Below are 27,900 nucleotides of genomic sequence, written 5' to 3' on the forward strand. Positions count from 1 at the left end.
GATGAATCCGTGTGTCTGGAGATAAGAATCAGTTTCCTGTTTCCTGATTCCTACATATCTAACCATTTGTTTCCCGGAATATATCTCCTTTGCAACTTCATGATAACAGCTCTTGCCGATGATGCAGTGATTCTTGGAAAAAAATTCCCCTCAGAATTCCATCTTATCAAAAAATGTTGGTCTGAAATTACCATGTACTAAGACAGACAGACTGACACTGAAATAACTGGTTTTATCTAAACAGAGAACAAGGAAGGGGGTCGGAGTCGCTAAGAACGAGTTGGTACAATGAAGACGAAGTTGGCTACACAAATGACTGTCCTTATATTAGCCATAATTCTTGAATGCAAAGGTGTACTTTCATCAGATTCAAACATAACATTTCTTTAATATCCAAATGTGTCAGCTACATCCAGGTGGGGAAGTGAACAATCGGTACAGGAAGTGTGAAAATCTATTCGTGTCCTGGGCGCTGAAATTTCTAGCTAGAGCTACAACTCTGCAGACAATGCCGGATCTACAGATCTTGAACCCCTCATAAAATATTACTGAAGGTCCGTTGACTTGTTTGCCGCCTGCTTTGGAAGGTCTGTTCATTCATAACGACCCTTTTGAGCAAGCCAAGGTGATTGTAAAACTATGACGTCCTAGTAATGACAGATCGCTGGGGAAAGTTTGGTATCCGCTAGTTTTAGCAAGGGAAACTTGTTTCTATGTTCTTCCTTGCGCTTATATTCGTGTATTTCCAGTAATTTTTTTATATATATATATATAAACGAAAAATTCCCATATTGTTTACCGCATATTTCCGTCCGATGAGAAGTTCCGAGCAAATGCTATTGAAAGACAATTTCAGGTTGTTATTTTTCTTTTTAAACCAGTGTGTTACGAATGTGATTTATAATCCGAATTAGTAGGAATTACAGCAAAGAAGAGTCTGAAGAAAGGCGCCGTTCCTACAATGATAATCCCAGTTACACTAGCTTAGTGACAATGACAGTGTTCTTGCAAGACGTGTGAACTTGGGGTTGCCAAATGCGGACTTTTTCTTTTTACGGAGTATATGATCTGACTACCATTCTGGAGACTCGGGTTCGATCCCCGGTGGGAGAACCTGGATTTTTTGCACATGTTCAAGCGGTTCTGGCGCTCAGCCAGCATCGTATAAAGTGGGTACTTGGAGGAAACTCTGGGGGATAAAAGCGATACTTAAAGTGCAGCACATTGAGAGCTTTGTTAATAAATTTGACCTGAAAAATGGAAAGTGGTTATATATAAGCCTCTATCCCGAAATTCAGATAGTAAAATTTCCAAATCGAGATTTTAGATTTTTCGGAATCTGGATATTTTTTGGCCATCATTAGTGTGCAAGCAAGATTGCTAGGAAAAATGTTCTGAGTAAGTGTGTCTGTCAGATCGAGAACAAGAATCTTGATTACTCCTATGATTCGTCTGTTTAATACAGACACGTGTCTAGAAATATGTTTCGGGGGGGGGGGGGGTCCAAACCAAGTGTCTCAGGAATAATAATAATAATGTTTTAATTAAAGTAATTATATTAAATCAAATTTATAATAATTACAATACATAAATTAATATTATATTATTATTATACGAATAGATAAAAAGACTGTATAAGAATAGAGATATAACAGCGCATATTCATTACATAGCTTACCTGTAGTTAAGATCGGAATAATTTACATAAAAGCAAGTGCCCTGGAAATAAAATTAATGTCAAATAGATGAAGAATTGCATATGTATCTAATAACAAAAATGATGTTACAATTAGTTGGAGAAAAGTAAGTTTCTGAGTAATATTTTATGAATCTTATTTTGAGTAATAATGTACAGAAAATTTCCTTGTAATGTAATTCAATGCCGTATGATCCCAATATAATCCTTGCCTTCTAAAAAGTTCAAAGGGAATTAATAACCATCGATTATGCAACAAATGCTAATATTCTAATTGCTCAACTTTCGTACTTAATAAGTCTTTCGGGTGGGAAGGGGGGTCCGGACCTCCTAAATATGTCCTTTCTATCCTTCAAAGTCGTATGATCCCAATATTGTCTTCCAATAAGTTCAGAGGATATTATACAACAAAGGCTAAACGAGTATATTTTCATTATTTAATTTTCGCACTTAATTAGTCTTTCGGGTGGGGAGTGGGGGTCCGGACCCCCTAAATACGTCCTTCCTGCTCTGATTAAAGTAAGTTTCTGATTAATATTTTATGCATATTGAGTAGTAGTGTATATAAAAGGTCCCGAGTTCGAATCGAGCTCGGGCATGGTTGTTTGTGAATGTCCATTCATCAATTTCACACTCATCCCCATCTTTGTCAATTAGCCAAGAGGCACAAAACGCGAAGTAAAATAAAATAAATCAAATCAAAAGTCCCTTAACACCTCCTATAAAATGTAAACGAGTTAGGCTGGGTACAATTGGTCAACAGGTAGGCTGTTGAAAAGAAACACCCAAGCTGGCGGTTTTCTTTTGAAGTAGAAGCAACAAACTGGAGTAGGAAAGCAATGTTGCCAAATTGAAGAGATAAAGAGGAAAAGCAGAAGGAAATTGTAAGGAAAAAAGAAAGAGAAACAACATTAAAGAATATGGAAAGAGAAAATAAATACAGATAAAGATTAAAAAGGAAGTGTTTAAGGGTATTATCGAAAGGGGGGGGGGGATATCCAACTCTTACATACTAGGCCTCAATTGACACGGGGGTTCTCGGGGAAGGGATTCTGAATTAAACGTGGGGGGGGGGCAGTATCCAACTCTAGGTCTTACATTATGGCTGGTATTTTAGTTAGAGGGGGATTGAACATTAAATTGAGGGGGTATCCAATTCTTGTGTATTACTATTGTCTTAGACTGTTGCGGAAATTCTGGTGTGGAGACTGAGAATTATTTTTTTTTGGAGGAGGCAATGCTGTCTAAAAAGTAGCATGGAAATTTTGGTGGTAGGATTGAGTATTAAATTTAAAGGAGGAAATAGGAAGCTCTTGATAAAGTGTTAAACCTTGGATTGTCGAGAGATTTCTGTAGTGGAGAGAGAGAGTTCGAACATTAAATTTTGGAGACTGTATTTAGCGATATTGTATGTAGTACACGTTTTCGACCCCAAACGTGCCAAAAGAGAAGCTGGAAAAGACAAAATATCTCGGGATCTTAAGGAAGTATTGACACCCCATTAAATTAATATTCTTGAAAGCCTGCAAAGAAATGGGTGTAAACATTTTTTTGCTCGCTTCACCCGCAATCATGTGTTGCGAGAATGCGTCTTTGACGCTTTACTGAGGTGAATGTGAAGTTTCATACTATAGCTGCATTACAAGACATTAGCGATATTCTCGATATTCATTAATGACATCCCTTCTTAAAATATAATGCTTAGTGTTGGTATACTATATATACTGCTTAATTTAAAGCAGGTGCATCATTTGGGGCAAAAATATATCGAATCCGTATTTCTAACTTGTCACAGGAAAATTTTAAATTTGCACTGAAGATAAAATACAAGTAATTATTGTTATGGATTACGGTTTTTTACTAAAATAATTATATTTACCCGAGGAAAACGGGGGGGTGAGGGCAGTGGCGTGCCCAGGATTGTCGAAAGGGAGGGGTTACGTATACTTTTGCTTGGTAGTCAACCCTGATTTTCTTATATTTTCCTACCTTTGACATTCTTTTTCTTAGGAATACTGGGCCACATGGGGGTTATAACCCCCACCAACCCCCCCCCCCTTGGGCACGCCACTGGGTGAGGGTGAGTTCTTTGACAGAGGAACCCTGTTATATTATCGCCTTGAGGTTAAGAATTTTTGCTAGGGTTCTGTAATGTCTCGTGAAACAAATTGAATCTGCCATACGGCTGGAGCATATTATTTGGTTTGCCAAGGTTGAATTATTCTATCTTTATCTTAAGTTGTGTAACAATTTGTGTTAAATACTCAAATTGAGTTTTATAAACCCACTCAAAAATACTATTTATATGCATATTTACATATTTTAATTTACTACATTTAACCAATCAATGTGCTAGCTTTAAGTTTTTTCGAAAATCGAAAAATCAAAAAATATGGACAATGTAACATGGTATTTCATTCAAATAGACATCAACTATTACACATTCATCCAAACTATTTTGAGGCGTTTATGAACGATTTTAGGGGTGGTCATGAGTGATGGGCACCCCTGTTTAGGGAATAAGGGCAGATCAAGTATAGTGTTCTGTAAAGCTAAGAAAAAGTTACTTTCGGTAGACACGCTGTCGTAATTAAATACTTTGTGGGGATTACGATATGGTTTGAGGGTGCGAATGATGTTTTTTTGGGGGGCACATGATATAATCTGGGGGGCGCATGACATGATTTTTGGAGGGAATGCGCCATTGGCTTTGAGGGGGGTGGGCACCTCTGCTCTTGTTCCGTGGTTTGTGGTGCGAGTCATATTCTGATTGCACGGTGTTAGTTAGGGGTTCAGGCGTATGTGCTTGTCGGAAAGACTGGCGTCTCGCGTTTATGGGTAAGGCAGGTTTCGCAGGAGTGTTAGGGGTCGGGGTTTTTAATGACGGGTATGCCCGGGGGTCGTGTAATGAGTGCAGCACTTCTGCTTTAGTTAATGGCGCAATGTATGTTCCTTGAATTCTCTGCTTAGCCTCAAAAAACGAGATGTTGTCGATTGCCATACGGTTTTGGATGTTGCTTCTTGCCATTTGGTACAGGTTTTATCATTGGCGGAATGGGCCTGTTTGCAGTTAATGCAGCTGGGACCTGTGAGACATGGTCCTTCATGCCGGTCCGACCCACAATGTCCACAAATTGCTCGAGATCTGCATTGGGTCGTTGTGTGGTTATAACGCAGGCAATTTTTGCATTGTAAAACAGGGCGAATTCGGGGTTTCACCTAGGGCCTCCCCCATGGCGCAGTGGTAGCGTCCTTGCCTTGTAATCAAGGGGTCCCGGGTTCGATACCCGGTGGAGGCACAAGTGGTTCGGAACCCACTTTAAACTGTAGGTCCAGTCCCGATTAGCCTTACTGTGCATAAAGTGGACTTAAAACAGCAACTCGGGGTTTCACCTCTTTGATTTCGCGATTCAAGATGACAAATTCTGGGGGTCTAGTGCCGCTGAAGGTGACATATATAACTCGGGCATCTTCGAGATGGAAGGATCCATCGTCCTTCCAGATCTTCTTTTTTTGTCGTTTCACACTCAGTATCCGAATTGGACCCGAGTCCAAGCCGTCGATGATGTCGTCTTCTGTGATATCCAATGCCACACCAAAAATCAGCCCTTCCCTTTGAATAAGTGAGAGGGGTACGCGAGCAGTAACCGCCAGCTTCACGAGAGTGGTTGTATTCTCAACAAAGTGATTGGCATCCTGGCCCGAGGGAAAGGTGACACGTACGCGGTTTTTCCCGCAGTGTTCGACAAGTTCCACCGGGATGTCGTTTTTCCTAAAAAAAATTCCTAGACTTCCTCCATTCAAATGGCTAATGTGCTGGGCATGTGGAGTGCCTTCTAGGAGGACCACGTACGGTCCTGGGGATTACGATATGGTTTGAGGGTGCGAATGATGTTTTTTTGGGGGGCACATGATATAATCTGGGGGGCGCATGACATGATTTTTGGGGGGAATGCGCCATTGGCTTTGAGGGGGGTGGGCACCTCTGCTCTCCATGAAGGAAATAATATCCTGCAGTTTTGTCTCCATACTTAGGATTTTCACTAGCAGCCGTGAGTGATAACTTGCATTATGCAAAGTCTAAGGAAAAAACTAGAAGCACAACACTATAACAAAGCAACAAAACAGCACCATAACACAACACAACTAGTTAAAAAGAATCAACCCCGCACGTGGTTATGGAGCAAAAATAATGAGAGGCGCCTTGCAACTACAAGAAATGTAAGTAAAGAAAATGTGGCAACAACGTCTGAGTGCACGCGCTTATCGGGAGAGGCTTGGCTATTGTTGTCAGTGTTAAGTTTTATAAAAGGGTTGCCGATGGGGACATAATAAACGCGCGGACTTTATGAGAGGGGCTCATGAAATTAGTGGACACAATACGTTCAACTACGTAAGGAAGTACGATTTTCAACACAAACTTGGTGTTTGTTTATGGAAACCCCATTTTGTTTTCAGCTCATTTGAAAGTACGGAAAAAATCATTAAGAATGGCTTTTGTTACATTGAAATACGTCAAGCAGTTCTCAAGTAATTGTAACCTGAAGTTGAGCGTGAAGGCCCATCCTTCACTATGCCTGTCGGCAGAGCCGAGCGCAAATGCCGTCGCGCATACAGTCTGCACGCATGTGCTGTATTTTTCCTACACTCGCCAAGATAAGTATCATCCCGGCCTTTTCAGAGTCTGAAAATACTATTTTCTCAGCAACAGTTCTGACGTACGTACACTATCACAAACGTTTTGTTAATCAGTGTACTTTGTTACAAAAGTCTTTCTTAATGATTTTTTCCGTGCTTTCAAATGAGCTGAAAACAAAATGGGGTTTCCATTAAGAAAAACTAAGTTTGTGTTGAAAATCGTACTTCCTTACGTAGCTGGAACGTATTGTGTCCACTAATTCCATGAGCCCCTCTCATACCTATATATCTTGGAAAGCAGTTTCTCAATATTTTTGTTGCTCACGAAATATTTCAGGTCGCAATGTTAGATGAGACACCCTGTATATGTGACACTGTTTTCTCACACCTGGAAAATTATACATTTGTTAAAATCATGCAGTGATAACTTTTTCCTGATTAAGATAGGTTAAAGAAACCTTCACTTCTGCATTTCTCGCGAAATTCTAGCCTATCTGCCACACGGGAGACCCGGGATGGGTGATCTATGGTCGAAAATTTTCCGGCATTGTCCCAGCATCAAGCCGCTCTAGGGCCCACCCAGCCTCAAACAAACTGGTACCCGGTGGTGGAGGGTAAAGGTGGCCGCAGCGTGGTGCTGATCACATCACCTCCAAAGTGGTCGACATCGAAAATATGTGGTGCCCACATACCCTAAATGTGCCTTCATGGTACGGTGCTTTATGCACAGGGAACTTTAACTTTACCTTAACTGTATATATGCACGTATTATATTCCATTCTGTACCCCTGAGTAACTACGTTTAGTTTTTACATACACATATACGAACCCTCTACTATGCACATGGATGAGGGCCCCTAAAGGCTTACTCCCCCCCCCCCCCTCACTTCTGGATTTTGTGGCTTGTAGATCCGGCACTGCGCGCAGACAAAGAAATATTTCCATTCGAGCAACCACTAACAGTTTTACAACAATAGCAACATATATCCAATCAAAGTAAAACACGAATGCAAGACTAATAGAAGAATGAAATCTTATTGATCATTGTTAATAGAAAGCAAGAATTAAATAAAATCTCACACTTAATACAAACTTTTCAAATATTTCATAATTTCTTGACATTTTGAACATGTTAGTAAAGGTTTGTGATTGATTTGCTTTATTTTAGTTCGCTTGCTGTGCCACCCACTTTTGACCAATTTCCGAAAATGGAGATGAGTAATGATATGATGAAATTGATGAATGGATACTCACAAACATCCATGCCCAGGCCGTTATTCGAACCCGGGACCCCTGTCGTCGTAGCGTGATGTGCTCACTACCACTCTGCCACTGGGGCCGGCCAGATATTAATTTGATAGTTTATGAATACCACATATATGTGTGTTTGTTTGAGTTAGATTTTGAATGATTTTATGCACAGAAAGGTTAATCAGGGCTGGACCTACAGTTAAAGTTGAGCCCGAAGCACTATTAGCCTCCACTAGGTATCGAACTCGGAACCCTTTGATTACAAGGCCACCACGTTACCACTATGCCGTCGGTGAGGTCCGCCACACGCGCACACACAAACGCACACAGACACACATATTCTGATCTGGCCATCCCTAAAAAAATCTAGGTACGGGCCTGCTGCCTACTGACGAGTATTATTTCTGTTGGAAAGGAACAAAATTTGGAATACGATCCGTGTAGACTAGGCGTCCTGTCAACTGTAAATATCTCAAATGTTATGAATTATTTACCGCACAAATACGGTAAGAAGTGTATGCCACTTTTACCCAACACTATGCTGAATCTTATCTACTAAGGGAAAGTAAACCATCGTTGCCACCCAGTTTGAAAGATAACGAGGTTTTGCGGGATTTTGCTCAGTGGCGGTCATAAGAGCTCCGCAGATCCTGTAAATAGCATACAAAATTCCCCCATAAAACTAATGCGAAAGTTAATACAAGACATTAGTAACAGTGTAACAGCAATAATCGATCATTAATCAAGAGTTCCTTTTTGTTTGTTGAGTGTCACGTAAATGATTTTAACGATAAATATTAACATATAGATATTATTTGTTGGTAGTGCCCATAATATTTTGCAAAATGATTTACGTAACCAGTTCAATGCCTATAGTGGTGCAAGATTCTCCCTTTACGGCAAACTAGGGTCCGAGGGAGACTCCGAGACCCATGTTTGAGCGAAGTACAAAATAAATTATCTCCTTTCTTTAAAAAAAGGTGAACTGTAAAGTTCCCCGTGCATATAGCACCGTTCCATGAAGACACATTTAGAGGATATGGGTTAGGGCCCCACACGGTATCGGCCATTTTGGAGGTGATATAATCAGTACCACGGTACAGCGCCTTGGCGCTGTAACCACGGTCTAGCCGCCTTTATCCCTCAGGGTTGCCTTCTGGCACACATCGATTTGAGTGCCCAATGATTTGAATCGAAGCCGGGTATCCCGCGTCAGACGCCATTCCGACTACACGACCGCGGCCCTCTCTTTTTTCAATTATTGTTCTTTGCAAAAAATGGGCATCACCGCAATTGCAGTTCATGGTGGGTACTAATGTTGTCAGTATACTAATATTATCGACGTGTATTCAAGATAGCCTGGATTCCATATTCAGTTGTGATACATTTCAACTTTTAACATATCGACTAATTGTACTGTAGGCGGTAGGACAAGAGTAGCCAGCGACTATATCTCGGGAGGACGAGAGACTAAAGTACTAAACCTCACAGTCTGAAAGGATATTTTTGAAGGAACTTATTTTTATGTTGCTCGAACGTCTCTCCGTTCGTGGGGAACAATTGTCATTCATCACTTTTCATTATATATTTAATCATGGGACTTGGTGGGAGGGGTAAAGCACCTGCCATTGTAGCCCGGTAAATCAGCCAAGGGTTATAAAGTAGTTGAGCAATTTCGGATGTAATACCATAACACTATAGAAGGTTAACGGGATCGTTTTCACTTTAATTACGTCCCCATCGAAACGCCAAGAAGGAAAGCATGCTAAGCTAGCAGATAATCCCCACAGGGGATTCAGAGGTTCAGATGTCCTTCCTTGTCAAGGTCAAAAGACTTTCCGCTTCAAGACTAGCTCCCGTCTTTCACAGGAGAATATAATGAGAGAAGAGGTGGCTGCCTCTCACGCAAAGGAATTTGTTTCTTTCAAATAGTGTCAAAAAAGCAATAAAGTTTGAAAATGTACCCCACAGATATACCAAAATCAGTCTGTTTCATCATACTAGTAAAATCATTGGTTTCCATGCATAATGATAGTCCCTTAATTAAAACTTAGCACTTTCTCATTTCATCAGTTTAAGAACATAATACATGTTTCATCTTCATAATTGAAGCAAATTGGTGGACAGAAAATATGAATTGGGTAGATTGATGTTTATTCTGTCGATACATGTGTGTATCGTGTTGAGTCGCTGACCGCTTCTTGAGAAATCGCGGCGCGAACATTGGCCTCCTTATCGAAGAAGTATTCTGTGATCTGAAGATTTTGGGTTCAAAAAACGTGATTTTGAAGAAAATTGGTGGACCAAAAATATGAATTGGGTAGATTAATGTTTATTCTATCGATACATGTGTGTATCATGTTGAGTCGCTGACCGCTTCTTGAGAAATCGCGGCGCGAACATTGGCCTGCTTATCGAAGAAGTATTCTGTGATCTGAAGATTGTGGGTTCAAAAAACGTGATTTTGAAGAAAATTGGTGGACCAAAAATATGAATTGGGTAGATTAATGTTTATTCTATCGATACATGTGTGTATCATGTTGAGTCGCTGACCGCTTCTTGAGAAATCGCGGCGCGAACATTGGCCTGCTTATCGAAGAAGTATTCTGTGATCTGAAGATTGTGGGTTCAAAAAACGTGATTTTGAAGAAAATTGGTGGACCAAAAATATGAATTGGGTAGATTAATGTTTATTCTATCGATACATGTGTGTATCATGTTGAGTCGCTGACCGCTTCTTGAGAAATCGCGGCGCGAACATTGGCCTGCTTATCGAAGAAGTATTCTGTGATCTGAAGATTGTGGGCTCAAAAAACGTGATTTTGAAGAAATTTGGTGGACCAAAAATATGAATTGGGTAGATTAATGTTTATTCTATCGATACATGTGTGTATCATGTTGAGTCGCGGACCGCTTCTTGAGAAATCGCGGCGCGAACATTGGCCTGCTTATCGAAGAAGTATTCTGTGATCTGAAGATTGTGGGCTCAAAAAACGTGATTTTGAAGAAAATTGGTGGACCAAAAATATGAATTGGGTAAATTAATGTTTATTCTATCGATACATGTGTGTATCATGTTGAGTCGCTGACCGCTTCTTGAGAAATCGCGGCGCGAACATTGGCCTGCTTATCGAAGAAGTATTCTGTGATCTGAAGATTGTGGGTTCAAAAAACGTGATTTTGAAGAAAATTGGTGGACCAAAAATATGAATTGGGTAGATTAATGCTTATTGTATCGATACATGTGTGTATCATGTTGAGTCGCTGACCGCTTCTTGAGAAATCGCGGCGCGAACATTGGCCTCCTTATCGAAGAAGTATTCTGTGATCTGAAGATTGTGGGTTCAAAAAACGTGATTTTGAAGAAAATTGGTGGACCAAAAATATGAATTGGGTAGATTAATGTTTATTCTATCGATACATGTGTGTATCATGTTGAGTCGCTGACCGCTTCTTGAGAAATCGCGGCGCGAACATTGGCCTGCTTATCGAAGAAGTATTCTGTGATCTGAAGATTGTGGGTTCAAAATATGTGATTTTAAAGAAACTTTTTTGACAAAAAAAATTGAATTCTGTAGATTGATATTTGTTCTGTCGATACATGTTCGGCTCTTCTTCAGAAATCGCCTTGAGGAAATATTTCAGTCAGGAAGCGGAAATATTTCATTCTTGAAGCAACATGTAGAAATCTTATGAAATTACGTATTAATAATACGTATTAATAATTACGCGTCACTAATTACACGTATTGATAATTACGCGTCACTAATTACACGTATTGCAAGCAAATGAATGGAAAAGCCCTCCCGCTATCCCTCTCGCTGGTTTTGAAAATCCCTCCAGCTATCCCTCTCGCTGGGTTGCAACACTGCGCAGTTGTATCGCTGTCGCGCTTTTCTATTTACTTGAAATTTCATGTTTCTGCCAGAAACATGTTAATGGGCACTGAGGTACGTAAACTGTATTCTCTATTTTTGTTACAATTCGTTTGCAGAAGGTTTATTTAGTATGTAGCCACTTGCCACAGCCGTATTTATATGGAAATAATGAGGGGTTTTCAAGTTTCAGTAGTCCCACAATGATAAAATTTAAATATACTTTCAATATTATAATAATTATTATTGATTATGGATGTATTTCAATTTTATTAACGGTAAACTGGATAATACTTACTTATTATTCTTTAAACAGTTTCGACATATCGACGTGCACTAATTATACTTACAATTATTTTTCATTATGTACATTTAATTTTTTCAAATTATATCTACATTTTTATTATCTTTTTGAAAATATTATGCAAGTTAAGTCCATTTATTTTTAACATAATGAATGCCGATACAGTTTTCTGAAGATATGAATCAAATACAAATTATTGTAGTGAAGACCATAATTTAATCAATGACATATTTTACAGTCAGATCCAAACATAAATCACTGAGATGTTGCATTTTGTTCCATTTACATAAACACGTTTAGAAACGAATCTTTTATGCCAAATATAATACAATAAATACTGAGCACGGGCCCGACGCACATGTTCTTGAGGAATTTGGAGAGGAACAGAAAATGATTGGCGGATTGACAATATTTTTTTTATGGCAGTAACATATATCGTCGATGAATAGTCTATTAATTTGATATGTGAGAATTATTTGTATTTTCTATTAAAATAATACCAAAAACTGGAAGATAACAGCAAAGAGTTTGAATCTGGATGTAGAGGTATCACAAGCAAAATTATTTTAATCCACTTTCTCTGTGGGTAACACGTTTCACTCCCATGTGATGTTCGAAAGCAATTAAGTGTGCCCTTTTTGAGCTTAGAAGCACAATGAACTTGGAAGTTATTCAATGAGCTCCACTGATTGCACCACAACACCAAGAAGAAACTGATTCACTTACCCTTGAAACCTTTATAAGAGTCTTTGTCCTTATTTCCATACCATTAGGCAGTAGTAGTTACGTTTGTCTACTTTCATGATGCAAATTTTAGGAGTTTCTTCGCTGAATGACTGTGAGCTCTCACCACACTTTAATCATTGGGAATTACACTTATTTATTGATTTGGGGTAAAAACATAGAATAACTTTAACTAGGAGCAATACTGTAGTAAAATAAATAAACACCACCAAGGCACTTTTACAAACTGCATCACAATGACATAAATTACTACTAGTAAATACATTAAGCTTCACTATATGGTGTCATAGTTGTTAACACATTGCGTATTGTTGTTATCGTCATCATACATATATAACGAGTTACACAGGGTTGATCAAGTTTGAGAGCCAGAATTATTGGCTACTTGTGTCAATGGAAAAATGTAATAATAATAATAACAACAACAACAACAGCACTAAGGGACAATCAGAATTATAAAACAATCATATCAGGAAATCCTTGATGAACCAATGCACTTTCACAACTCAGGAGAGAATAAAACTTTCGAGGGTGCATATTCATCCATAATTGATCAAAATGCTTAAAGAGTCTTATGTACAGTCACATGCGTGTTATGGAACCGAGTGTAGGTTTAACCTATATTCCACGCCGATATCTGTGGGGAAGGTGGTGAGCGTAACGGGCTGTGTAGGCAAAGGTTTCAGGTTCCAGCTCTTGTCAATGGGGGACACCTTATCCAACGAATCAGATACGTAACTTCGGAGGGGGGGTCCGAACCAAGGTTCTCAGAAATAATAATAATATCAATGTGTAAATTAAAATAATTATAATTACTTATGTAATTAAATATGCAAATTAATTAATATTGTATTGCTATTTTTACGTGAACAGATAAAAAGACGTACAAGAATATAGATATAACATCACGTATTCATTATCTAGCTTACGTGTAGTTAAAATCGCCAAAATTTGTATAAATATAAGTGCCCTGACAAAGAAATTAATGTAACATAGACAAAGAATTGAATATTAATTGATTGACAAAAAGGATATTAGATCCACTTCATGAAAAGTAAAGTTTCTGATTAATATTTTATGCATCTTATTATAGGTACTAGCGTGCATAAATCTTCTTTGGTACTGTCCTTCAAAGCAGTAAGATCCTAACATAAGCCTTGCGTTATAATAACTCCAGAAGAAATAAATAACCATCCATTATACAAATGCTAAAAAATATATTTTTATTATTTTGTACTTGGTAAGTCTCTCTGGGCTGCCAACGATACAGGTAATTTAAACGTCTATCCTAACCGATGGCGCAGTGGTAACGTCATGGCTTTGTAATCAAGAGGTCCTGGGTTCGATGGAGATGCGAGTATTTCGGTAGCGTTGTTTGAAGATCCAGGGACCCATACATTCTAATCGGTTCTATTGGGTTACGCAATTTACAATTTAAATTCGTTTGAAGTTGCGTATTGTTTCATTTCAATACGGAACTTGGACCGAATTTAAATTGATCCGGAAAATGGTTCCTGGACCGAATTAAAATAAGTTATACATAAAAAGGTTCTTTACGGTCTAGAACCCATTTACACTTGCTGATTTCCTCTCCCGGACCGGAATTGAATTTATTTAAATTTCCTGGACCTTTAATCCCCCCCCCCCTACCCTGGGATTGTTAAAGATCGAGGAGCCCACACATTCTAATGGGTTCTCCGGTTTCGTAACAGGACCGGAACCTTTTTTCTCGCACAATTTAAATCGGTCCACGTTGCGTATTGTTTCATTACAATACGGATCAGGAAAAAAAAAGGTTCCTGGACCTATTTAAATTGATCCGAAAAAAAAGTTCCTGGACCGTATTTAAATTGATCCGATAAAAAGGGTCCTGGACCGAATTGTATACTTTACAGATAAAAAGGTTCTTTACGGTTGCTGATTTTCTCTCCTGGACCGGAATTGAATTTATTTAAAATTCCTGGTCATTTAACAACCCTGTTTTTCGGATCCTACTTAAAACTGTAGGTCCAGTCTCGATTAGCCCATCTGTGCATAAAGTGGTCTTAAAAACTCATACTCAAACAAATTTTAAAGCCGAAAGGGAATTTTTGGAGACTCATAAGATAATTTTCAGCCTGAACCAGGATCAACACTAGAAAGAGGGCGGCCAAAAGTGAAAGTGGAGGGGTTGCAGGTGAACTGGGATTCCAAGAATAAAACTTGTTCCACACAAGTTTCAGGAATTCTAAACATTTGAAAATTGTGGCTCGATTGTCCCATGGCAGGGTTCTCTCAGCTGTTGCCTCCCTGTTGCATTTCTGTAAAGCTTAGCTTTGAGTAAATATTTGAAAATGGGTTGTCGATTTTTGTTTCTGAATTTGCACTAATCAGTAGGCTATGCCAGATGTTTAGGGTTTGGTTTGAGTTGGTGTTTTAAGTCCACTTTATGCACAGTAAGGCTAATCGGGACTGGACCTACATACAGTTTAAAGTGGGATCCGAACCACTTGTGCCTCCATCGGGTATCGAACCCGCGGGACCCCTTGATTACAAGGCAATGACGCTACCACTGCGCCATGGCGGAGGCCCAGATGTTTAGAGGAGGGCGGAGCTGAACCCTAACCCATCACACGAAAACTGGATTTTCAGTAGGAATGCCTTAGTTGCCGATGGACTGGCTACCCATTTGCTAGTTTTCGCTTCACACTTGTCGATAGACTTTTGTTCCCATAAGATATTGCGCAGAGCAAGGGGAGATCATAGTTAAAATTCCACTGAGACATCAAATCTGTGATAAACACATCCCGAATCGAGACACTTTTCAAAGAGATCCTGAATGTGGACGTCAAATAGAATAACAAAAATGATATTACTTGTAGTTGGAGAAAAGTAAGTTTCTGATTAATATGTTATGCATATTATTTTGAGTAGTAGTGTACATAAATCTTAATGTCATTCAAAGCAATATAATCCTTACGTTCTAAAAAGTTCAGAGGAAATTAATAACCATCGATTATGCAATTATGCAAAAATGCTAATACTTTCATTACTTAATTTTAGTACTTGGGTAAGTCTTTCGGACCCCTGGACTCCCCCTAAATACGTCTTTCCTGTCCTTCAAAGCCGTTGATCCCAATATAATCCTTGTGTTCCAATAAGTTCGGACGTAATTATACAACAAATCCTAAACGAGTATATTTTTCATTATTTAATTTTAGTACTTGATAAGTCTTTCGGGGGGGGCGGACCCCCTAAATACGTCCTTGCTCAGAGCAGACAATTTGTGAAGATGGACGAAATATTTGAAGAATGTTGTAGGAGAATTACTGCTTTGTGATTTTATTAAAAATTAAAAAAGAAAAGTATGGTCTATAGATAGGCTCGAAAAGAAAATAGGGTAATCAATGCGAACCGAAAAAGCTTTTTAATTAACTCGGGTATGCATATTCATACATGAGATTCGTAGGATTCATTCACATTTTTTTTTAAAAAAATCAAACATTTAATTTAATACACTTGTAAGTTGTAATGAGAATTTTCATTTTCGGCTAATCATATTTTGTCACGTACACATCTCATCGCTATGCATAAATACCTAAATATTAATGAACTGAACACGAATACACTGCACGTCATCTCTTTCCCTTCTTTATATCAAGAAATTAACAAAAACAGCCAACACTCGGAAGCCACAGACAAAAAAACTCCCCTTTGCAAACTCACAGATTATCTTCACATGGCCAAACTTTGCTCTGATTGGCTGTTTCACAGAATCCAGTCGAGGAAAGCCAGTAGCAAGTAGAACATGTCCTATACCTCCTAACCAGTCAAGCAGCCAGCCAGGCAACCATCACATCGGGCAGGTAGGCAGGCAGTTAGTTCAACGCCAACCAAAGGGAATTAATTACCCCATTTAATCCAATACAAGTACCTTTCCGTGTGATTCTGCCATGAATACTTCTACAACATACAATACTGAGGTACAATACAAGTAATGTGTAACTTAAAAAAAATCATAAAATATGCAATTGTTTCCCTTCCCTTATCGTGAAACGTCCTGGCATTTTCATGGAATTTTATGTATCGTATTGTTATGACAGTATACTCCTCACCACGTCCCAGCACGTAGTCATTGGGGGTGGGGTCTCGGAGGCTGAAGCCCCCCCCCCCCGAAATCCTACAAATGTTTTGTTGGTTCATAAACTGCCGCTTTTTATAATCGTTACATGGCAGCTGATAAGGGATGAGAGCCCCTCCAGAAATAAAATTCTGGCTGCTGGCCTTCCTCCACCCCCCACGATCAGTGAAGGGGACAGAAAATATACAGGAGAGGGGAGGCAGATTTTGGATAAAACAGCATTTATTTATGTAGTTTTTTTTAATAGTTTCCTGGGGAGAGGCAAGGGCAGACTGGTCGAGCAGGGAGTGTCTGCCCACTTGTCCCCTCCCGTGGCATCGTCTCTTGCCTGAATATTCTTTTCGGTAGGCTGCAGACAATGTAAGATATATTTCGGAATACATTTGCATTACACCGCCCATAACATTCCTTTTACTCTCTTCTACACGGAAAATGTTGGATAACCTCTCCTCCCTTTGCATGTTAGTTATTCAAGTTAGTGCACATGGGGGACTATAATACAGGTCCTTTTATTATTTTGGTTCTTTCATTGGTTGGATCTGTCATTTTTAAAATGATTTATCCTAATAGTATTTTAGAATTATTTTGGAGTGAGAGAAATGAAATGTGTGTAGCAACAAACGAGTTTGTTCATCACTTTATTTTTACTCGAAGGGTAGGTAAGAGAAGCGGCAACGTTGCATTTTTGTCCTCCCTCTCCCCCTTTTTTTTTACTGCGGTCGGTCCCTTCTGCCGCTAACTGGAAACATCGCGTCTTCACATCTGCCTAAACGGATGTCGTAAGCAATATTCCTGAAATGAAATTTTGGAATTGGCATTCTCGTGCTAAGTGCCGCTAACATGCGAATTTTCAATGTTACGAGGCAAAATAATGACGTTGTTGTAAAGCGAGCAGTGCCTCCGCTAGTCGGAATCTGCCACAGATTATTTAGAGGATTCGCGAAAATTATATTCCAGTCAACTCTCCAGACGGCGCGTCATTCATCAGTCAGCTTGACGCTTTACAAATTGAGTTTGGGGCCGCCCTGATAAGAATGGAAGTCGAGGAGGTGAGAATTCCCCTCCCTAACCTAGACCACTGCAAATACCAAATGACAGGGGGATTCTCGCAGTCTGAGACTAAAGAGAGTGATACCGAGATTAGGTTCATACTTCACTTCAAAAACAGTTGCTTTGGAATTGCACTACAAGGGCTTCACGATCGGTATGTATTCTTGAGATTTGTTTCTCCCAAAAGTACTAACTTCTCTCGTTTGTTAAATATTGAGGAGATGAATGAATACGTTGAAAACTGTGGAGGTAAATGTAATTTACTTCCCAATGGTGTAGCCAGGCCCGTAGCTAGAGGGGGGCAGGGGGGGCAATTGTCCCCCCCTCTGAAAAATACAGAACACATTCCTACCTGAAATTCTCAATAATCTTTACAATTATATCATGTGTTACTCTAGCAACATAACAAAGACACTTATTGATTTTGTGATTTATTAGGGTGTATGGGATTCCGTATAATGTCGTATCATGATTGGGGGGGGGGGGGAGCGTGAATTCCCTTCCAGATTCAGACTTCGGAAAATGATTTCGCAATTTTCAGTATCTAGAATAGTTGTGACATTTTGAGTTGTCTTGTATTAAAGGTGCCTAATGTGTTCGGATGTTTTTCTTGGATGTGTTGCTATGAACTTGGAACTGCTTAAATTTTTGTTTCCCAAGTCTACCTTTTGGTAATAGTGATTCATGTAGTAGAGAGAGGGAGTGGATATTTGATTTTTGTTACTTATCCTTGCTTTTCTGCCACTTCTAGCTAATCGCAAGAATGAGTGATGACGTGAAATTGATGAAGAGACACTCGTATACAGCGCCGCAACAACAGGGGGCAGGGGGCATTGTCCCCCCGACCTTGGACGGAAGTCCATTCTAGGGGAAGCAAACATTGAAGTAAAAAAACAAGACTAGGCAATTGGATACTCATGATGGAATTAGTTTTTACGTATTCCTTGCATTTTTCTTCCAGACGGCCAAGGGCACTTGCAAGGGGCACAGAGGGGCAATTGCCCCCTTCCATTTCAAATTTTATACAAATAACAATACATTTCGTAAAATTTTCTTGTTCGCTTCGCTTACAATGTCTGCTATTCTTATAGTCAAACTTAAGAGCCATAGCTATGGGGCGGCGGGAGTGGGCCCTGGGAGCCAAACGATCTATAGTAAAAAAAATGTTAAAGAGAATGCCATGGCGCCTCGTCAAGTTATTTGCGCCCTATTAAAACAATTTATTTCTATGAAATTTAATATGAATTAATAATGATGACAACATGTCAACTATAATATAATACAATTTACACAATATTTTGCAAAGTGGTTAACGTAACCAGTAGGCACACATTGTATGTAGTGATCCCCTTTGAAGGAAATAGAGTCCGTGGTGGACCAAGGGACCCATGTTTTAATGTTTTAGCAAGTACAAAAAAATGTATTACAAATTTTTACACAATTCATCAAAGTGTAGATAATATGTAACCATTATTATTTGATTAATTAGATTTTTCTTGCATAACACAACACAATGGTGTTGTTGGATTCACGTTAGATTCCTTTGTGAGTAAAAATCTTGCATAGGCTACTGGAAACTAGAGGAAATCATTATGAAGCATGAATTATAAAGGGCTCCCTTAATCAGTTTTGCAGAGGCGCCCAAAGCTGTTGGTACACTTCTGTTCACAGAAAGTGGCACACTCGTTTGAGTTGAAATCCAGCTTCGGATCTGGCAGTACAGCCGAAGTAGGTGTTCGGAAACCAGCAGTGTTGCTTACTATCAATCATTTTAACCACAAGCAGGGAATTTTGTCTCTCTCCGACTCAAAGAAAATGGCTAACGGAGAGATTGCAGCGTAAATATTAATTACCTGAACTGTCCACGTCTACAATCGAAGTAATGTAAATGTGAAAAATTCGTGAAAAATATATTTAAAAAAACGCATTTTTGACGTTCGTGACGAAGTGGATATCACAATGCGTTAGAATGTGAGGGCCCCGAGTTCGCATGTTGCCTGTCTCTCTCTTCATCGTCGCGAGTAATCGATAATGGAAGAAAAGCAACACTAAATACCGAAAAGAAAAAATGCCATTAGAATAAGCGAGATGGAAATAGCACTGATATAATTCCTGAAAATGATGCAAAAAAAGAAAATCTTTCGGAAATAGTGTTATCCTAATCCAGGAGAAGCTTGAAGAAGAACAAAATCTCCTTCCCCGTACACTTTGGCGAACAAAATCGCAAAGTTGGCACTGAATATGCGATGGAGAAAAATAATAGAAATCCGAAAGGAAGAAGAGTTTGTCACAGCCGGGGAGGCACATGAGAGGAGGAACCCCGACCCCCACATCAATCACCTAGGCTATTAAAAATAAGTCAATGGTTGTCCTCTCATTTAACTTTAAGAGTAAATGGAATTTTTTAAAATTAAAAATTGTCGGGCTTTACTTTTTTTTTACACGTGCACGTTGGTTTCGTATTGGAGCACAAAAATAGAATTGAGACTCTCGTAAAATTCTTACCGAATGAATAAATGCCTCCGTAGATTCCAAAATAATGACACTTCATTTTGAAATAAATATGTGCCGTTGGTTAATAAGATTCGTCGTCATATACCAGAATCCACTATGTTAACGGAAATCAGAGAACGGTAATCATTTAGGGTTGGAAACACTCACCTTCCACAAAAGCACGACTTCGCAACGTCTTCATTAATGTTCATGCACAAGCTTCACTTGTATTTTGTCCACAATGTGTACAGCATATCTGATGAAGCGTATTACTTTCAAATTAATGTAATTAGCGAGAAGCGACATCAAAAGTTTCGAGCTGGACAGGAAAAGATGCAATCTTATGGATAAATTACTCGAATAGCTTGGTTTCTTCATCGTGGCTTGTGGCCATGTAGGTTAAAGGCCAGTTTTCTAAGCTGAAATCCTAATCTGAACCACTATGTGCCTGCCACCTGCTATCGAACCAGGAGCCACTCTATTACAAGGGAACTAATTTACAACACAACATACGAAAGTCTTTCTCTTATGTCACGAAATTTATCAATTTCTAATTTAGCTCACGATTAAGCTGGAGAACTATAAAATTAACTGTCCAAACATAAATAAATTAAATTAATCATTTTCCAACAACATAAAAATAAAATAATCCACATTCCTAGATAAAAAAGAGACAGGCAAACTTTCCATCATGTTTATGAATTATCTAGTCGCCGAATATAGTGCTTTCTTTTTATACAAACAGCAACCGGATCAAATGATATTACGTGACGTTTACAAAATTACAGATTTAGAAGAGAGGGTTTATCCAAACACTTACTTGTGCTCTATGAAATAACTCAAACAGCTAAAATACATATTTTACAGCTCTATTCTAAGTGTTATATGAGTGATGTTTAGGTAAATAATTGTAGTTACTGATTAATTCTGTTTGTTTATAATAACATCTACAATCTGCGCACGTCTTGACTTTACAATTTGGACCAGACTTTTTCTTTCTCTTATGAAAATTATTCTTAACGTGCGAGCATTCAACGCGTGGGTCACTTGTAAATATCTATCTATGTATAAAATGAGGAGAGTGACACGTGAATGACGGAACATCTTAAAATACATCTGCTGATGTTCCTCACAACACTTACTCATTTAATTTCAGTGGTTTTCTTCTTGAGAATATTAACGGTGTTTTTTATCACACAACAATTTTCAATTTTAGCACTTGCAAATATAGAGGCTTAGCAGCAACTAAAAAATAATTTCAAGTAGTCTCGAGTAACAGTAACGTTCTCTGAACAAGTAATAGTTTCAATACATATTTTTTAAAATATTGGATCAAGAGGGGGGGGTATAACACCCACCAGTCCCCCCTTGAACACGCCATTGATTCTTTGGCAATCTGGAAAGATCATTATCGAAATATTGCTCGAAGTTTTTATTGTTCGTTGTAGTTTCAAGATAGGCTATCATCCCTTTTCTGTTACTTATTTCTTTTGGGGGAGGGGGCAAGTGCCTCTGTGTACCCTGCTATATCTGCCAATGCGACACAATATAATAAGAAATTGCCCCCTCTAGGAGTTTCTTAGCCCCCCCCTCCTTACAAAGAATTCCTAGCTACGGGTCTGCGTAGCGATCTTTTTTTGTGCCTCTCCACAGATCTTGGAAAAAAAAATCTTACAGGATACTATAACGTTTATAAGCAATGACGACACCAAAGGGATAGATGAACTATAGTCGCCCCTCCCCCCACTTTCCCAGAGAGAAAAAAAAACTGCGATGTGAACAGTGACCGAACGCGCTCCCTTACTAAGACTTCAAACAGAACCGACCCTCGACGCGGGGTTTCACACCGAAGTGACAAGTGACACGAGCGTCATTCAGTCTGTATAAAAGCATTCACTGCGCAAGCGCTACCAACAGACCGAGGCGACACTATTGAGAAAACAACCCAGTCCGAGCGACAAGCGTCGCGTCTGAAAGTCACTTTCCAGTCTACGCACTTTTCCCGGCGATTACTGTGTAGTGCCTAAGTATCATCAAGAACACTGTCCATCACATTTATACCCTTTGTGTCAAGATAGTTTATTACAAAAAAAAAATGTTTTACTGTGATTTACAAATAAGTTACAGCAATTACCTGCCATGTCCAACAAAATAACGAGAGAACGTTTTCATTTCACCAGAGACATTGCATGGGGCTTTAAATTTTTTTAAAATTTTAGTCTGGACGGGAAATTTCTATAATTACAACGTTCAGGAATCGGAACTGATAAAATTCAGCAATTCCCAACCAAGTTGGGAAATTTTCTGTCGCAGTGATACTCTAGAATTCCCTGATTGTTTTGCCGTGAGGAAAGGTCTGTGGGGGAGGAGCAGTTGCAGGTACTTGCATCTGGCTGACATGGAAACTGTTCCTCGTGCCCTTAAATAATTCAACAACAAAACTTAAACTTGGTATATCTTTACATCAGTGTAACTGACACAATAAGTGCAAGAATTCTTTTACACCACATTATTTATATTTTTCTCTTGTTTTCTTCAGGGTGACTCCAGCAGTAAGATGCCACGACAAGCAGTTGCTACGAGGCACATGGTAATGTCAACTCAACTGCGGTGATAGCATGAGAGTTTGCAAGGCCTTCAGAGTGGCCTTGCTGACATGTACATGCACAGCCGTGTTGTTACTTGTCCTGAATCTCCCATGCCATCCCTCATCAACTTCAAATCTGCAACAACGAAGGCTCATCAACCTGAACAGAAGGTTGGATGCAGAATACGGTGGGCAGACAGTTTACAGTGAAGACGAGGGTGAATTTGGTGATGACGACATTGTCGAAGACCCAAATGATGATGAAAATGATGAAGATTACTCAAATCCTGAATTTCAAGAAAATGACTTTCCTCTTTTGCACTGGGATGTTCCACAATCAAAAGTGTCATTCCGGTTTCACTCCACGGACAGCTTGATTTCCGTCTACGGAACACCCATTGTGCAAAGTGGTATTTTCTGGTCACCGGAGATTGAGGCTGCGTTACCAAGTGGTGTGAAAGATGACCAGGTTACAAACATCATGGCCCAACTTAGAATTCAACCAGTTACTCGCATGGAAGCTCCCACGTGGATTCGTTGTGGGAGACCGAAGAACCAGTTCGTGACTCTGGCTGACGGAAGCAGAGCATGTGCTCGCTACAGACACCCACATGACTATCTCATTCAGGGGGAGTTAATGAGTTTTTATCTTGCTCGCCTTCTTGGCATTCAGAATGTCCCCGTGGTTGTTCTATCACAGGTAAGGTTACTTCAATTAGTACCATAATCTTAATATTTAAACTTGATCTACCTTGAACATACAATTTGTTCTGAGTGGCAATTTTAATACACCTGAAGAAACCTATATGCCTATAGAAAATCTGCTTAATGGTGTAATGATAAATGGCTCTTTTGAACTCATTTTAAATTTGAAAATTAAGTGAGCTGTATTTTCATGATTTTTCAACAATATCCAAGATCTTCAAAAAAATGTATTCTTTGATTATTGGTGTACTTTCATCAGAAAAAAAATGAACCCCATTGTTGAAACAAGGCTCCTTCACAGCAGTGTCCTAAATTTTAGTTCTCAGATGTTTGTACAGATGTTATGTATTAATAGTGTGCATTTAACCTAAAAAAATAGGTCAAGTTCCCCATGCATACAGCATCATGCCATGAGGGCACATTTAGGGAATGTGCCTTCACATCTCAACAATTTTGGAGGTGACATGATTAGCACCATGCTCCAGCTGCTGTTATTACCCACGGTTGCCCACAGGTACCCATTGATTTGAGGCTGGGTGAGCCCCAGAGCCGTTTTATGCAGGGACAATGCTGGAAGAATTCTGACCTTATTAACTAGACCATCGAGGTTCATAAAAAAACAAACTAAAAAAATATTTTAATAAACATTCCAAATTCAATTCCTATTCTCCATAACAAACTTAGTATTAACATGCCTCATCTGATAGACCATTTTTAATCACTAAAGCAGGAAGTAAAGTGTGGCACATCAACAATTGAATCTAAGATTGAATATGCAGTACTACTAGTAGTTTGCTTTCATTATTTTACTTCACACACAAGAAACTAGGAGGAGGGAAAATCACTACAATCAAATCACCTGTACAATCATTCACAACATGGTAATTGAACCATGACTTCAGTGAAAGGTGGCTAATGAGAATCAACAGGAACAAAGTTAAAAGAGTTCACATGAAGGATAGAAAGGATGTCCTGGGCTGGGTTACTAATATATGTATAAAACTGGAACAGTCCATTAATTTTGAGTTTAAAGGTCAAGGTATTTAATCCAACACATGCTGTGAATAATGTTAATAGAATCACCACACTTCTCATGATTTTTTTCATTGTAGATTATTACAAAGTCTGTCCAAAACTACTTTCAAAAATATGTCATTCCTACATTTTTTTCCAGTGTTGGAATGCATCTTGCTACACATTTTCAGAAATAGCATGCAAATCTTTTCTTCACGCATGTGTCTAGAAATATATTCTGAGAGTGATTTGAAAACAAAGTGTGTCACACATAACATTATCAAGAATAGTGTAAATGTTTATAATTAATATCTTAATATAATTTTTGTCTAATAATAATATTTAAAATAGGCAAATTAATTAATATTGTTACTGTTGTTATTACATGAGTAAGTAAAAACAGGTATTTAAGATCGCTTAAGTCTGTATATAAACAACTGTCTAGGCAAGGAAATTAATGTAAAAAAAAATCTATATTTATTGAATAACAAAAAAGTATGTTATGTCCAGTTGATGAGAAGTAATTCTTTCATTTCTTTTGATGGCTGAAAACACTGACCTTTCAGAGTGAATTTCAACTTTTGGAGATAAAAAAGAGCCAGCGGCCACATGATGCAAATGGTACGGGGGTAAACACTAGGTTATTCTGACTGATTCATTGTCCAAAAAGTAGTGAATAAGGAACCATGAATGTGCTAATACACCACGTATTTGGTTGAACATACCTCAAGCAACTTCTTTCTCACTGCTTCTCTCAAATGATGCAGTACCATCAAATAAATCTTATTGACTGTTTTTGTTTTAGTGTCAGAATCGTACATTCCTCCCCTATTTTTTTTTTTCCAAGTCCAAAAGCTCTCAACTGATTTCAATGCAATTTCCTTTTTGCAGTAGCTGTGGCACAAATTTTGCCAGTGCATTGAACACAACCTTATAAAAACAGATCATAAACAATTAATACAGCAAATAGAAAATTAATGTTAGAGATTCCCACTAGGGAAGTAACATATATTAATCCACATTGGCATGTGTTTCAGAAGTTCACTGTCTTTTTGGACAGAGGAAAGAATTGCTTCAGAGTTGCCAATCTCTCTCTCTCTCACTCTCTCATGAACTGGGGAGGAGAAGGATAGTATGGTTGGATGGCTTTCTCTTCCTCCTACACGGACAATGACAGGTTCAAAATAGCCTATTTTAATTGAAGGAGAAAAACAGGATATGAGACTGCTTTCAGAGATCAATTGTGGTTTCTGCAGGTAGATGGGTGGGGTAGGGGCATGTAAGCCTGGCAAGATCATTATATTTACTATCTCTAACTAAAGTACTTGGTGTAATCACCCTTTGAAGGCCTAGGTGGTGTGAAGCCATCTGGCATTCTTGATAAGAATAGACATATTGTCAATCATTATGAAAAGTACACAAATATTAGACACTAATCACAGCAAAACAAGTTCTAGGTCAATTTTCTGGGTGTGGTAGGAATCTTTTCATGTGGTTTTCACTATACATTGTACATACCTATTCGTCAGCAAGAAGTCCACTTTCTTGGTAGTGTACTTTGCACAGTTCAACTATTACTGAATGGGTGGATTGTTAGCCACAATCTGGGTCATCAGACTTTTTCTCTTCTGCATTGAATAGTTGTGAATAATTCAGAGACATGAGAAACTGACGTGAAAGAGCATTACCTACTTGCCTGGCAACTTTCACAAAAAGAACAGAGGTTCGTGCCTCTTTCCCTTTTATCAACGAGTACTGATAGCAGATTACTATTCTAAAATCTTTGTATTCAACCTGAATGTTTGTCTTTGGAGAATATAATGGAACAATGAAATGATACCAAAGAAAAGTATGCTGTTTTCAGAAGTATAAAACTAGTTTTGGATAAGGCAGATCTTTTTCAAACTTTTTTATATAAAAAACAAAGGAAGGATGACAAGATTATTTAGGATTGGTTAAATTTCTTTGACTATACCGGGTGTATCATAATAGAGTAAACAACTTTAAGAATTTATTTTGACTAAACTATATGGAATACAACAATATTTGTTATGCATCAATCACTAACACTTCCAAGTTTCTGTGAATGTCTAGAAATATTCATTGTAGCTTAACTTAGGGTCGCCAGGCTGCAACTATTGTAACAACTTAAACTTATATGGTCTGAGTGATAATCTCTTGCGTAACACCCTTCAAACTGTGGAATGAGAAACATCACCCATTTACTGCTTGCTCGCCTTGTTGATTTTTGTGGAATACTTTGGAACACTTCCCGCACACGATCAACATTTTTTAAGTTAGGAAGTGCCATTGGTAAATTGATTTTTTGTTGGCACTTCCTGTAGGTAGTATAGAACCATCGCTGTACAATCGTTGTGAACTGTTTCATGGAACTTGAAGACGCAACCTGCTTTTTCTGGACCTGTGAAAGTTGCCATTTTAACACTACACCAGCACCACAATGCCAGTGTTTACAGAAGTCTTGGGCATGAAAACAAAACTTGAAGATTTTCTCATTGTTATAAAACAAAACTCATTGTTGTGTTTCAGATATTTTTTTAACAATAAACCTGGTAAGTTGTTCACTCTTATTATGATATACGCTGTATTGTATTTTAGGTTGGTTGTGATAATGAGGATGACTGATGATTACTTGAAAGTACAAACACAATGGAACATCTAAACCTTGGCCAGGGTTTGCATCAAGAACCCAGAGGAGATCGTAGTTGAACACTCAGTGCATTTGGCTAACAAGGACAAGTTTCTTTACAAACAAAGGCAATTTTAATTTTCTGGAATAAAGCTATTATCCACAAAAGCTATTTCAAAGTTGTATTAATTTCGGTGACTGTGTCACCATCCTTTCGTGAACCCTTTGGGAAGAGGTTGCCGAAGTGATGGTGACAGTGGCAGACAAATTGAATAGAACTTTGAAAAATCAGTTTTGTGGGTAAATAAGTACTTTAAATAAATAACCCATGGCGCAACAGCCCACGAGGGTCAGGGCCTACCTACCGATTGCCAGCCTCTATCCAACCAGAGGTGGAAGATCATCCAACCAGTTATAGGGTGACGTGTGGTCATGACCGGGTTATGCTACTCATTCGTAGCTCCCCAATTTCCTCATGATGGTGGGTGCCGACTGGTCCCATGCACAGGCTGAAATCTCAGGAGAAAAGTTGTTACGCTTCCCCCAGGAGACTCCAACCTGCACGCCTTCCATAGCCAGAGCCCAAAGCATAACGCCTTGTACTGCATGGCCACGGTGCAGGACAAATAAGTACCTTACTCCAGTATATTAATTTGCTACATTTTTCATTCCCTAAAATATGAAGATATTTCATGTTTATATGCGTGTGCGTGTTTCCCTGGAACCCAGGGAAAATTTATTTTCCAACTGACAATTGATTTCATATACAGTAA

At 38.7% G+C, this 27,900-nt stretch overlaps 1 protein-coding gene and 1 non-coding gene across 3 annotated transcripts in view; both read left to right on the plus strand.

Annotated features, from left to right (window-relative positions):
* Positions 1-27,900, plus strand: part of LOC145991441 (four-jointed box protein 1-like) — a 52,078-nt gene that overhangs the window by 20,994 nt on the left and 3,184 nt on the right. The window contains exons 2-3 of one of the 2 annotated variants that reach the window (XM_083127447.1): positions 11,492-11,535; positions 22,711-23,458. In XM_083127447.1, the coding sequence (XP_082983573.1) occupies positions 22,790-23,458 (669 nt within the window). In that variant the 5' untranslated portion in view covers positions 11,492-11,535; positions 22,711-22,789. Of the gene's footprint in view, positions 1-11,491; positions 11,536-17,638; positions 17,833-22,710; positions 23,459-27,900 lie in introns of those variants that run through there. The other variant, XM_083127448.1, reaches the window with a different exon arrangement.
* Positions 4,921-4,995, plus strand: TRNAT-UGU (transfer RNA threonine (anticodon UGU)). The gene has a single exon. It is a non-coding gene; the product is annotated as a tRNA-Thr (tRNA).

Source organism: Lepisma saccharinum, chromosome 8 (assembly GCF_977018435.1).
Source record: "Lepisma saccharinum chromosome 8, izLepSacc3.1, whole genome shotgun sequence".
In the NCBI taxonomy this organism is placed as follows: domain Eukaryota; kingdom Metazoa; phylum Arthropoda; class Insecta; order Zygentoma; family Lepismatidae; genus Lepisma; species Lepisma saccharinum.